This window comes from Oncorhynchus masou, unplaced genomic scaffold, assembly GCF_036934945.1.
Source record: "Oncorhynchus masou masou isolate Uvic2021 unplaced genomic scaffold, UVic_Omas_1.1 unplaced_scaffold_7659, whole genome shotgun sequence".
Taxonomy (NCBI): Eukaryota; Metazoa; Chordata; class Actinopteri; order Salmoniformes; family Salmonidae; genus Oncorhynchus; species Oncorhynchus masou.
This window is the reverse complement of record NW_027014125.1, coordinates 1-14,263: the sequence shown is the minus strand read 5'-3', so window position 1 is coordinate 14,263 and position 14,263 is coordinate 1. Positions and strand designations below refer to the sequence as shown.

Sequence of the window (14,263 nt, the reverse complement as noted above, 5' to 3'; positions counted from 1 at the left end):
CCTTCCAGCATTCAAACAGTATGTAATCATGTGATAGAGAACTGTGTGGAGATCAACTTGCTGGTTTAGGCACTAACTATTATCTAGATATCTGTATTTCTTACATTGAGAAAGATTCTGCTAAATCTCAAACTAAATATTTGAGGTGTCTATAATTCCCTGCCAAAGCATTAACAGTCAGAGTCGAAGCCCTGTCGAAGCCGGGGGGGGGGGGTCCACTAAACTATAAGGAATTGTTTTAAAGTCACACCAAGGATCATTTTAGCTATTTGATTTTGAATTTCAAGACCCCTTGATGTATTGAAAAATATGAAAAAAATATTTTGCCTTACTGTTATTAGCCAATAGAAACACATTGAATAACAGTCCTTACTGCTGTTAGCCAATAGAAACACATTGAATAACAGTCCTTACTGCTATTAGCCAATAGAAACACATTGAATAACAGTCCTTACTGCCAATAGAAACACATTGAATAACAGTCCTTACTGCCAATAGAAACACATTGAATAACAGTCCTTACTGCCAATAGAAACACATTGAATAACAGTCCTTACTGCCAATAGAAACACATTGAATAACAGTCCTTACTGCCAATAGAAACACATTGAATAACAGTCCTTACTGCCAATAGAAACACATTGAATAACAGTCCTTACTGCCAATAGAAACACATTGAATAACAGTCCTTACTGCCAATAGAAACACATGGAACAAAAGCCCACCCACAAAAAATGTAAAGGAAGTTTGTTCTGAGGTCTGTCCTATATCTGAGAGAAGAAAGATGAGGCACCATATATTTTTTTACTTGTATTTAACCCCGTAGTTAAGTGCCAAAACTCCCAAAAATCTCCATATACTGCATTTATTTTTCTTTCCAACTGGGGGATGTGTATACTGTACTTCCATTCATTAGTTTAACTGGTACCCAGGGACCTTCAGATGAGGCCTGTGGGGGTATCCTAGAGGAAAACAGCTGACATGTTCCTGAGAGCCTGGGGGGGGGCGTAGAGCAAAATGGAGAACACCACCGTGTTCTTGAGTCTCCTCTTTTCATAGGGGGGTAATAATTTTTTAGGCCAAACCGTTGGGACGCTACAAAGGACTTTTTAAGCTCCTCTCTGATTTCTTTCACTGCAGGTGTGACAGGTGGAGTAAGAAGCAGCCAATGCAACAACATCTGTAGTTTAAACTGACAGATTTTAGATGGGATTTTATAATGCTAATTCGATTGCATCAGGGTGTGGACATTGACCTTAAGGGGGTGGAAGATCAGCCAGCAGCAGTGACTCAATAGTAGACTACCTGTGGAACCCCTGGCAGCGAGAGTCTTCTTGGGCTGCGAGAGAACGGGTAGGCGTGAGGCGATACAGTCATTAGTGTTCTCATGCCACCAGTCAATTTAGGGGGCGGCCTCGTGGGGTTCGATAACCAGCCTGAGTTCCACAGAGCCGAGAACATCGGACGAAATAGAGGCCTTCTGTTTAAAGACTTTTATGCCTCTGTCACAATGGCTATTCTCTCCCTTCGCCCGTCGGGCTCTCGCTCCCTTCGCCCGTCGGGCTCTCGCTCCCTTCGCCCGTCGGGCTCTCGCTCCCTTCGCCCGTCGGGCTCTCGCTCCCTTCGCCCGTCGGGCTCTCGCTCCCTTCGCCCGTCGGGCTCTCCGTGTTCGAACTTATCAAACCAAAGCATTTACAACAGTCTTTAACTGCCAGATATGAGTTACATTCACAACAAGAGCTCAGTAAATCAACATGTATTCTGTTCCAGATACGGTGGCAACGCCAAGGTGGTCCACTTCCTGGGTCAGACCAAGCCGTGGAGCTACACGTACGACCCCAAGACCAAGAGGGTCAGTGGGGACATGCAGGAGACCTCCACACACACCAGCTTCCTTCTGGACTGGTGGTTCCTCTACTCTTCCTCTGTGGTGCCCATGATGGTGGAGGGATACGGAGACCAGCCTTTCCACTCTGGCTGTGTGGAAGTTCATCTAGAAGTATTAACCTCTTGTCGTTCCTCTACAGAAACTGTTAGCAAAACAGTTTATAACAGTTTGAATTATGTGATGACTTGGATGCTTATTGTTAGTAAAAAGTCATGTTGGACCCTCCTGAATGAATATTTACATATATCTATATTAATTCAGGAGGTGGGCCCAACATTACTTTTTTACTAACAATAAGCATCCAAGTCATCACATATATATATGAGATATATATTATGATTCGTCTTTCTAAAATGTAGTGATACTTCAGCCTTGAAGGCTATTGATGTTTAACCCTCTCATTCGTCCATCTAAAGTTCCAGTCCCCTGTCAAAGAAAATTGTGACCACCATGGTCACTGGCCTGGGTCATGGTCACAGATCAATAGTCACAAGGAAGGTGGCTGGAAGGTATGATGAAGACTAGTTGTATGTTAAGCCCAGCATCACCACCAACACCTGGTCACTAACTGTCACTGCTTGTGGACAATCTGTTTGTACAACAACCTGGCTTTGCTAATACCATAGCCGCGTGTTCTCTGATGATGGAGTAAATGGGTGGTTTGCAGTAGTGGAAATGTCTTGCTATAAATGCCAGGTTTTTAGATGTGTGCTACTGTTCTGTTGCTGCACTGACTGCAAAGGAACCACTGGTTCTCCAGAGCTCTTAGTCTTGTGGCTTGTTCCGTAATTGATCAAATCGCTCCCTTCTAATATTCTTTTTGTTCTCCCTCCTCCTCCAGGGAAACAGCTCGTCACATGACTCCCATCACACTGAGCCATACATGTCACCAGAGACATCCGAGGAACGCAAGCAGAAATGGGAGCAGGGCCAGGCGGACTACATGGGAATGGACTCGTTTGACAATATCCAGAAAAAGCTTGACGCTTTTCTCAAATAAAGGGAAACTGAGTTTGACTGATTCAGTTTAGTTAGTTTCACCCACCCCTCCATCTTACCAATAGTTGATTCTCCATATTAGTGAGCCATTACCCACCCCAGCTCCGAAGACTACAACACAATTCTGTTACGATGGGAAACATTCTGACATTGTTGGCAGAGGGCATCCAACTGAGCAACACTTGTATAGTATGTTTATCCTGTTATATATGTACTGTGAAGATCACGACACTGAAGCACCGATTTATTGACAAGCTTTTACAAGTCCTATCTACTTTTTTTTTCTATTTGAAAATGTTTAGAGAATTAAAACCGCAATAAAATATAATAATTAAATATGGCCTTGGTATATGGACATGAGCCTTTTTCCACGTGTGGACACTTTGACAAAGATGATCTATACAGTACGTCTTGTAGTTTCATAGATGTCGGCTATACACTGTTTAACTGAGCTGATGTGATGTCCTGCCATGTCTGTAGTCTACCTGGGCCTTCAGAAAGCATTCAGAACTCTTGACTCGATCCACATTTATTTGTTACAGCTTGATTTTTAACAGATTTTGTCACACAATATCCCATTTTGTCAGCGGCGTATGTATTTTTATTTATTTTAGACACATTTAAATTAACTGAAATGTCTCGTCAAGTATTCAACCCCTTATGGCTTAAATACGTGCTTAAGTTGCCTGAATAATGTTGAACATGATTTTTGAATGAGTCATCGCTGTACCTCCCCATACATTCAAATGTGAATGTAACAGATTCAACCACAAAGATCGGAGGTTTTCTAATGCCTCGCAAAGAAGGGCACCTATTGGTAGAGGGCTAAACATTTTAGAAAAAGCAGACATTGAATATCCATTTGAGCATGGTGAAGTTACTAAACTTGGGACGGTGTATCAATACATCCAGACTATCCAGACTACAAAGAAACAGACGTCCTTTCTAACTCAGTTGCCGGAGAAAAAAAGGAAACCACATCCATACGGCCAATGGTGACTTTAAAACAGGGTTTAGTGGCTGTGATTGGATAATACAACGTTGTGGGGCCAGCCGTTACTCCACAATACGAACCTAAATGACAGTGAAAAGAATGAACCCTGTACAGAATAAGCATCCTCTTTGCAATAAGGCACTAAAGTAAAACTACAAAAATAATGTAAAGAGCTGTACTTTGTCCTGAATGAAGAGTTATGTTTGGGACAAATCCAACCCATTACGGAGTACCACTCGCCATATTTTCAAGCATGGTTGGTGGCTTCAGGTTCTGGGTATGCTTGTCATTGGCAAGGACAAGTTTTTTTTTTTTTTTAGGAAACAGAGCTATAAGCACAGGCAAAATCCTAGAGGAATCCCTGGTTGTCTGCTTTCCAACAAACACTGGGAGACAATTTCACCTTTCAGCAGGACAATAACCTAAAACATGGCCAACTATACACGAGTTGCTTACCAAGATGATGAATGTTCCTGAGGGGCCTAGTTTGACTTAATGCAGCTTGAAAAAGTTTAGCAATGATCAGCAACCAACTTGAGAGCTTGAAGCTTTTTTTTTTTTTTTACAGAATAATGGGCAAATATTGTACAATCCAGGTGTGCAAATCTTTTAGAGACTTTCCCCAGAAAGACAGATGTAATCACTGCCAAAGGTGATTCTAATGTGTATTGACTCGGGGTTAAATACTTACCTAATCAAGATACTGTATATTTGTTTACTTTTTCATGTGGAGTAAGTCGTGACCCCTTTCTGAAAGGACTGTACTGCTCATGTTCTTGTGGAAAGATACTGTTTTCATACCATCTTCACTTCAGCTGCTGTGAGGGATGATCTCTCCGGTTTGTTTTACCCAGGGTAGGTTTCCAGTTGGCCTTAACCCAGGGTAGGTTTCCAGTTGGCCTTAACCCAGGGTAGGTTTCCAGTTGGCCTTAACCTAGGGTAGGTTTTTTGTGTGGCCTTAACCCAGGGTAGGTTTCCAGTTGGCCTTAACCCAGGGTAGGTTTCCAGTTGGCCTTAACCTAGGGTAGGTTTTTTGTGTGGCCTTAACCCAGGGTAGGTTTCCAGTTGGCCTTAACCTAGGGTAGGTTTTTTTGTGTGGCCTTAACCCAGGGTAGGTTTCCAGTTGGCCTTAACCTAGGGTAGGTTTTTTTGTGTGGCCTTAACCCAGGGTAGGTTTCCAGTTGGCCTTAACCTAGGGTAGGTTTTTTGTGTGGCCTTAACCCAGGGTAGGTTTCCAGTTGGCCTTAACCTAGGGTAGGTTTTTTAGTTAGCCTTAACCCAGGGTACGTTTCCAGTTGGCCTTAACCCTCACAGTTGGACCTTTTGAGTACCTGTTACCCTCACACCACCTGCTAGTGTTTGATCATCTGTACTCTTGTCTAGGTACTGGCTCCAATGCCGGTACGTGTTGAACCTCTTAGCTTTTAGCCTACTGCTCTTTTACCACCCAAATGGTGCCTGTACCACAGACGCTGTCACATGCTAAATAAAGTACTTGTAGAATAAATAGTGAGTTGTGCTGGGTCTTTATTTGGCACATCTAACCATAAAACAGACAGACAGGGTTCATTCAGGAAGGTTCAATGGTACAAGACGAAAAATACATTACATTACTATATGTCATTACACCCCATATCTCTGATCTGTTATGTACTCGTATCCTGATGTATTTGTTCTTTCCCACTGTATATTATCTTGAGGGTTGGATTGGGTTCAAAGGAAATAAGGTGAGCACATACTTGTGTAGTATTGTGTAGGGCAGAGTATCAGTTGTATAGTGTAGGGCAGAGTATCATAGTTCTATAGTATAGTGTAGGGCAGAGTATCATAGTTATATAGTATAGTGTAGTGCAGAGTATCAGTTGTGTAGTATTGTGTAGGCCAGAATATCAGTTGTGTAGTATTGTGTAGGCCAGAGTATCATAGTTCTATAGTATTGTGTAGGGCAGAGTATCATAGTTATATAGTATTGTGTAGGGCAGAGTATCAGTTATACTGTATAGTGTAGGGCAGAGTATAAGTTGTGTAGTATAGTGTAGGGCAGAGTATCATAGTTCTATAGTATTGTGTAGGGCAGAGTATCATAGTTATGTAGTATAGTGTAGGGCAGAGTATAAGTTGTGTAGTATAGTGTAGGGCAGAGTATCATAGTTATATAGTATTGTGTAGGGCAGAGTATCAGTTATACTGTATAGTGTAGGGCAGAGTATCATAGTTATGTAGTATTGTGTCGGGCAGAGTATCATAGTTATGTAGTATAGTGTAGGGCAGAGTATCATGGTTATGTAGTATAGTGTAGGGCAGAGTATCATAGTTATGTAGTATAGTGTAGGGCAGAGTATCGTAGTTATATATTATTGTGTAGGGCAGAGTATCATAATTATGTAGTATAGTGTAGGGCAGAGTATCATAGTTATGTAGTATAGTGTAGGGCAGAGTATCGTAGTTATGTAGTATAGTGTAGGGCAGAGTATCATAGTTGTATAGTGTAGGGCAGAGTATCATAGTTATGTAGTATAGTGTAGGGCAGAGTATCATAGTTGTATAGTGTAGGGCAGAGTATCATAGTTGTATAGTGTAGGGCAGAGTATCATAGTTGTATTGTGTCGGGCAGAGTATCATAGTTATATAGTATAGTGTAGGGCAGAGTATCATAGTTATGTAGTATAGTGTAGGGCAGAGTATCATAGTTATGTAGTATAGTGTAGGGCAGAGTATCATAGTTATGTAGTATAGTGTAGGGCAGAGTATCATAGTTATGTAGTATTGTGTCGGGCAGAGTATCATAGTTATGTAGTATAGTGTAGGGCAGAGTATCATAGTTATGTAGTATTGTGTAGGGCAGAGTATCATAGTTGTGTAGTATAGTGTAGGGCAGAGTATCATAGTTATGTAGTATTGTGTCGGGCAGAGTATCATAGTTATGTAGTATAGTGTAGGGCAGAGTATCATGGCTATGTAGTATAGTGTAGGGCAGAGTATCGTAGTTATATATTATTGTGTAGGGCAGAGTATCGTAGTTATATATTATTGTGTAGGGCAGAGTATCATAATTATGTAGTATAGTGTAGGGCAGAGTATCATGGTTATGTAGTATAGTGTAGGGCAGAGTATCATAGTTATGTAGTATAGTGTAGGGCAGAGTATCGTAGTTATATATTATTGTGTAGGGCAGAGTATCATAATTATGTAGTATAGTGTAGGGCAGAGTATCATTGTTATGTAGTATAGTGTAGGGCAGAGTATCGTAGTTATGTAGTATAGTGTAGGGCAGAGTATCATAGTTGTATAGTGTAGGGCAGAGTATCATAGTTATGTAGTATAGTGTAGGGCAGAGTATCATAGTTGTATAGTGTAGGGCAGAGTATCATAGTTGTATAGTGTAGGGCAGAGTATCATAGTTGTATTGTGTCGGGCAGAGTATCATAGTTATATAGTATAGTGTAGGGCAGAGTATCATAGTTATGTAGTATAGTGTAGGGCAGAGTATCATAGTTATGTAGTATAGTGTAGGGCAGAGTATCATAGTTATGTAGTATAGTGTAGGGCAGAGTATCATAGTTATGTAGTATTGTGTCGGGCAGAGTATCATAGTTATGTAGTATAGTGTAGGGCAGAGTATCATAGTTATGTAGTATTGTGTAGGGCAGAGTATCATAGTTGTGTAGTATAGTGTAGGGCAGAGTATCATAGTTATGTAGTATTGTGTCGGGCAGAGTATCATAGTTATGTAGTATAGTGTAGGGCAGAGTATCATGGTTATGTAGTATAGTGTAGGGCAGAGTATCATAGTTATGTAGTATAGTGTAGGGCAGAGTATCGTAGTTATATATTATTGTGTAGGGCAGAGTATCATAATTATGTAGTATAGTGTAGGGCAGAGTATCATAGTTATGTAGTATAGTGTAGGGCAGAGTATCATAGTTATGTAGTATAGTGTAGGGCAGAGTATCGTAGTTATATATTATTGTGTAGGGCAGAGTATCGTAGTTATGTAGTATAGTGTAGGGCAGAGTATAAGTTGTGTAGTATAGTGTAGGGCAGAGTATCATAGTTGTATAGTGTAGGGCAGAGTATCATAGTTGTATAGTGTAGGGCAGAGTATCATAGTTATATAGTATAGTGTAGGGCAGAGTATCATAGTTATGTAGTATTGTGTCGGGCAGAGTATCATAGATATATAGTATAGTGTAGGGCAGAGTATCATAGTTATGTAGTATTGTGTCGGGCAGAGTATCATAGTTATGTAGTATAGTGTAGGGCAGAGTATCATGGCTATGTAGTATAGTGTAGGGCAGAGTATCGTAGTTATATATTATTGTGTAGGGCAGAGTATCATAGTTATGTAGTATAGTGTAGGGCAGAGTATCATAGTTATGTAGTATAGTGTAGGGCAGAGTATAAGTTGTGTAGTATAGTGTAGGGCAGAGTATCATAGTTATATAGTATTGTGTAGGGCAGAGTATCATAGTTATGAAGTATTGTGTAGGGCAGAGTATCAGTTATATAGTGTAGGGCAGAGTATAAGTTATGTAGTATAGTGTAGGGCAGAGTATCAGTTATATAGTGTAGGGCAGAGTATCAGTTATGTAGTATAGTGTAGGGCAGAGTATCACCTGCTAGGTGTATTGTTACTGTCTTAATGACCTGCTAGGTGTATTGTTACTGTCTTAATGACCTGCTAGGTGTATTGTTACTGTCTTAATGACCTGCTGGGTGTGTTGTTACTGTCTTAATGACCTGCTGGGTGTATTGTTACTGTCTTAATGACCTGCTGGGTGTATTGTTACTGTCTTAATGACCTGCTGGGTGTATTGTTACTGTCTTAATATTGTTATTGTCTTAATGACCTGCTGGGTGTATTGTTACTGTCTTAATGACCTGCTGGGTGTATTGTTATTGTCTTAATGACCTGCTGGGTGTTGTTACTGTCTTAATGACCTGCTGGGTGTATTGTTACTGTCTTAATGACCTGCTGGGTGTATTGTTACTGTCTTAATGATCTGCTGGGTGTATTGTTACTGTCTTAATGACCTGCTGGGTGTATTGTTACTGTCTTAATGACCTGCTGGGTGTATTGTTACTGTCTTAATGACCTGCTGTGTGTATTGTTACTGTCTTAATGACCTGCTGGGTGTATTGTTATTGTCTTAATGACCTGCTGGGTGTATTGTTACTGTCTTAATGACCTGCTGGGTGTATTGTTATTGTCTTAATGACCTGCTGGGTGTATTGTTATTGTCTTAATGACCTGCTGGGTGTATTGTTACTGTCTTATGGGTTATAACTGATGCACTGCAGTCCCTTTGACATTCATATCCATCATATCCATCACATCCATCACATCCATCACATCCATCATATCCATCACATCCATCATATCCATCATATCCATCACATCCATCATATCCATCACATCCATCACATCCATCACATCCATCATATCCATCACATCCATCCATCATATCCATCACATCCATCACATCCATCATATCCATCACATCCATCACATCCATCACATCCATCACATCCATCAGTATCCATCATATCCATCACATCCATCCATCACATCCATCATATCCATCACATCCATCATATCCATCACATCCATCACATCCATCGTATCCATCATATCCATCACATCCATCCATCACATCCATCATATCCATCACATCCATCACATCCATCACATCCATCATATCCATCACATCCATCACATCCATCAAATCCATCACAACCAACACATCCATCACATCCATCCATCATATCCATCACATCCATCACATCCATCACATCCATCCATCATATCCATCACATCCATCACATCCATCATATCCATCACATCCATCACATCCATCACATCCATCATATCCATCACATCCATCACATCCATCACATCCATCATATCCATCACATCCATCACATCCATTAATTTAACCAGAAAAAGAGACTTTCAGTTTTAACTGTTGTCCCAGCAGAGGGAGGCCCTTTGTTCTGATTGGCCAGGACCCCTTCTGGGCTGTCAGCTTGGCTTAGGGACCAGGGCCCGTATCCACAAACCGTCTTAGAGTAGAAGTACTGGTCTAGGATCTGTCCGTACAATCGTATTTATTATAATCTAAAAGGCTAAACTGATCCTAGAGCAGCTCTCCTACTCTGAGATGCTTTCTGGACAGAGAGCAAGAGATGAAGGCTAAAAGGCTAAACTGATCCTAGAGCAGCTCTCCTACTCTGAGATGCTTTCTGGACAGAGAGCAAAGAGATGAAGGCTAAAAGGCTAAACTGATCCTAGAGCAGCTCTCCTACTCTGAGATGCTTTCTGGACAGAGAGCAAGAGATGAAGACCTATAGGGTTCCTGCTATTGTTGCCCAGTCCGGAACAGGCCAGTCTGCCTTACTGTACCAGCCCTGGGGGACTTGGCTAGACTCATTCCAGGCTATGACAACAGACTGGCTTTGTGTTGCTGGCTCCTCTCTGAGGTTATAATCATCCGCACGGTTGGTTTTAATAAATCGGAGGACTTTGGCCTTGCAAACATATGTAAACAAGCATTTTGTATTTAAACAGTTCGGAACTGTTCGGAATCTGTGGATTGGAATATTTGTGGATTTAAAGATAACAATAAAATAATGTTGCAATCAGATTTCCTTTCATAGATGACCTGGAATAAACAACTAAATGATAACAATTTCCTTCCTTCATTCCCATTTGGTGGGGGTTCATCTCCTTGACTTGAAGCCAAACCACCAGAGGAAAGATGCACTATTATAGCTGACCACCAGATGATGCAATTGCACAGCACAACATGTTAAGACAGACAAATGGTGATGTGATGTATCAGCAGGTCAGTTATCATGATGTTCTGTATCAACAGGTCAGTTATCATGATGTTCTGTATCAGCAGGTCAGTTATCATGATGTTCTATGTTCTGTATCAACAGGTCAGTTATCATGATGTTCTGTATCAGCAGGTCAGTTATCATGATGTTCTGTATCAACAGGTCAGTTATCATGATGTTCTGTATCAACAGGTCAGTTATCATGATGTTCTGTATCAACAGGTCAGTTATCATGATGTTCTGTATCAGCAGGTCAGTTATCATGATGTTCTGTATCAGCAGGTCAGTTATCATGATGTTCTGTATCAACAGGTCAGTTATCATGATGTTCTGTATCAACAGGTCAGTTATCATGATGTTCTGTATCAACAGGTCAGTTATCATGATGTTCTGTATCAACAGGTCAGTTATCATGATGTTCTGTATAAACAGGTCAGTTATCATGATGTTCTGTATCAACAGGTCAGTTATCATGATGTTCTGTATCAACAGGTCAGTTATCATGATGTTCTGTATCAACAGGTCAGTTGTCATGATGTTCTGTATCAACAGGTCAGTTATCATGATGTTCTGTATCAGCAGGTCAGTTATCATGATGTTCTGTATCAACAGGTCAGTTATCATGATGTTCTGTATCAGCAGGTCAGTTGTCATGATGTTCTGTATAAACAGGTCAGTTATCATGATGTTCTGTATCAGCAGGTCAGTTATCATGATGTTCTATGTTCTGTATCAGCAGGTCAGTTATCATGATGTTCTGTATCAGCAGGTCAGTTATCATGATGTTCTGTATCAGCAGGTCAGTTATCATGATGTTCTGTATCAACAGGTCAGTTATCATGATGTTCTGTATCAACAGGTTAGTTATCATGATGTTCTGTATCAACAGGTCAGTTATCATGATGTTCTGTATCAACAGGTTAGTTATCATGATGTTCTGTATCAGCAGGTCAGTTATCATGATGTTCTGTATCAGCAGGTCAGTTATCATGATGTCCTGTATCAACAGGTTAGTTATCATGATGTTCTGTATCAACAGGTCAGTTATCATGATGTTCTGTATCAACAGGTCAGTTATCATGATGTTCTGTATCAGCAGGTCAGTTATACAGCAGTAACATGACTACCAGCCCTAAATACAGCAGTAACATGATGACCAGCGCTAAATACAGCAGTAACATGACGACCAGCCCTAAATACAGCAGTAACATGACGACCAACCCTAAATACAGCAGTAACATGACTACCAGCCCTAAATACAGCAGTTACATGACGACCAGGAGTAACATGATGACCAGCCCTAAATACAGCAGTAACATGATGACCAGCCCTAAATACAGCAGTAACATGACGACCAGCCCTAAATACAGCAGTAACATGACGACCAGCCCTAAATACAGCAGTAACATGACGACCAGCCCTAAATACAGCAGTGACATGACGACCAACCCTAAATACAGCAGTAACATGACGACCAGCCCAAAAAACAGCAGTAACATGACGACCAGCCCTAAATACAGCAGTAACATGACGACCAGCCCTAAATACAGCAGTAACATGACGACCAGCCCTAAATACAGCAGTAACATGGCGACCAACCCTAAATACAGCAGTAACATGATGACCAGCCCTAAATACAGCAGTAACATGACGACCAGCCCTAAATACAGCAGTAACATAACGACCAGCAGTAACATGATGACCAGCCCTAAATACAGCAGTAACATGACGACCAACCCTAAATACAGCAGTAACATGACTACCAGCCTTAAATACAGCAGTAACATGATGACCAGCCCTAAATACAGCAGTAACATGACGACCAGCAGTGACATGACGACCAACCCTAAATACAGCAGTAACATGATGACCAGCAGTAACATGACGACAAACCCTAAATACAGCAGTAACATGACGACCAACCCTAAATACAGCAGTAACATGACTACCAGCCCTAAATACAGCAGTAACATGACGACCAGCCCTAAATACAGCAGTAACATAACGACCAGCAGTAACATGATGACCAGCCCTAAATACAGCAGTAACATGACGACCAACCCTAAATACAGCAGTAACATGACTACCAGCCTTAAACACAGCAGTAACATGATGACCAGCCCTAAATACAGCAGTAACATGACGACCAGCCCTAAATACAGCAGTAACATAACGACCAGCAGTAACATGATGACCAGCCCTAAATACAGCAGTAACATGACGACCAACCCTAAATACAGCAGTAACATGACTACCAGCCTTAAATACAGCAGTAACATGATGACCAGCCCTAAATAAAGCAGTAACATGACGACCAGCCCTAAATACAGCAGTAACATGACGACCAACCCTAAATACAGCAGTAACATGACGACCAGCAGTGACATGACGACCAACCCTAAATACAGCAGTAACATGATGACCAGCAGTAACATGACGACAAACCCTAAATACAGCAGTAACATGACGACCAGCCCTAAATACAGCAGTAACATGACTACCAGCAGTAACATGACGACAAACCCTAAATACAGCAGTAACATGACGACCAACCCTAAATACAGCAGTAACATGACGACCAGCCCTAAATACAGCAGTAACATGACGACCAACCCTAAATACAGCAGAAACAAGACGACCAGCCCTAAATACAGCAGTAACATGACGACCAACCCTAAATACAGCAGTAACATGACGACCAGCCCTAAATACAGCAGTAACATGATGACCAGCCCTAAATACAGCAGTAACATGACGACCAGCCCTGAATACAGCAGTAACATGACGACCAGAAGTAACACAATGACCAGCCCTAAACACAGCTAACATGACGACCAGCCCTAAATACAGCAGTAACATGACGACCAGCCCTAAATACAGCAGTGACATGACGACCAACCCTAAATACAGCAGTAACATGACGGCCAGCCCTAAATACAGCAGTACCATGACGACCAGCAGTGACATGACGACCAACCCTAAATACAGCAGTGACATGACGACCAACCCTAAATACAGCAGTAACATGACGACCAGCCCTAAATACAGCAGTACCATGACGACCAGCAGTAACATGACGACCAGCCCTAAATACAGCAGTAACATAACGACCAGCCCTAAATACAGCAGTAACATGATGACCAGCCCTAAATACAGCAGTAACATGACGACAAACCCTAAATACAGCAGTAACATGACGACCAACCCTAAATACAGCGGTAACATGACTACCAGCCCTAAATACAGCAGTAACATGATGACCAGCCCTAAATACAGCAGTAACATTACGACAAACCCTAAATACAGCAGTAACATGACGACCAACCCTAAATACAGCAGTAACATGACGACCAACCCTAAATACAGCAGTAACAAGACGACCAGCCCTAAATACAGCAGTAACATGACGACCAACCCTAAATACAGCAGTAACATGACGACCAGCCCTAAATACAGCAGTAACATGATGACCAGCCCTATATACAGCAGTAACATGACGGCCAGCAGTAAGATGACGACCAACCCTAAATACAGCAGTAACA

General features: G+C 41.4%; 1 protein-coding gene and 1 long non-coding RNA gene across 2 annotated transcripts; both read left to right on the top strand.

The window, feature by feature from the left end:
- The first annotated feature begins 6 nt into the window (after positions 1 to 6).
- Positions 7 to 3,227, top strand: LOC135537398 (glycogenin-1-like). The gene is made up of 4 exons (XM_064963571.1): positions 7 to 18; positions 1,771 to 1,999; positions 2,305 to 2,397; positions 2,730 to 3,227. The coding sequence occupies exons 2-4, from the start codon at positions 1,865 to 1,867 to the stop codon at positions 2,886 to 2,888; spliced, it is 387 nt and encodes a 128-aa protein (XP_064819643.1). The 5' UTR covers positions 7 to 18; positions 1,771 to 1,864; the 3' UTR covers positions 2,889 to 3,227.
- An 817-nt stretch (positions 3,228 to 4,044) lies between these two features.
- Positions 4,045 to 5,388, top strand: LOC135537399 (uncharacterized). The gene is made up of 2 exons (XR_010455207.1): positions 4,045 to 4,909; positions 4,967 to 5,388. It is a non-coding gene; the product is annotated as an uncharacterized LOC135537399 (long non-coding RNA).
- The last annotated feature ends 8,875 nt before the right edge of the window (positions 5,389 to 14,263 follow it).

Excerpts from the sequence above, each read along its gene's own strand:
- LOC135537398 (XM_064963571.1), top strand. The coding sequence starts at position 1,865 with ATGCAGGAGACCTCCACACACACCAGCTTCCTTCTGGACTGGTGGTTC. Across the intron at positions 2,000-2,304 it reads GTGTGGAAGTTCATCTAGAA|TTCCAGTCCCCTGTCAAAGA; the intron begins GTATTAACCTCT and ends GTCCATCTAAAG. Across the intron at positions 2,398-2,729 it reads ACAAGGAAGGTGGCTGGAAG|GGAAACAGCTCGTCACATGA; the intron begins GTATGATGAAGA and ends CTCCTCCTCCAG.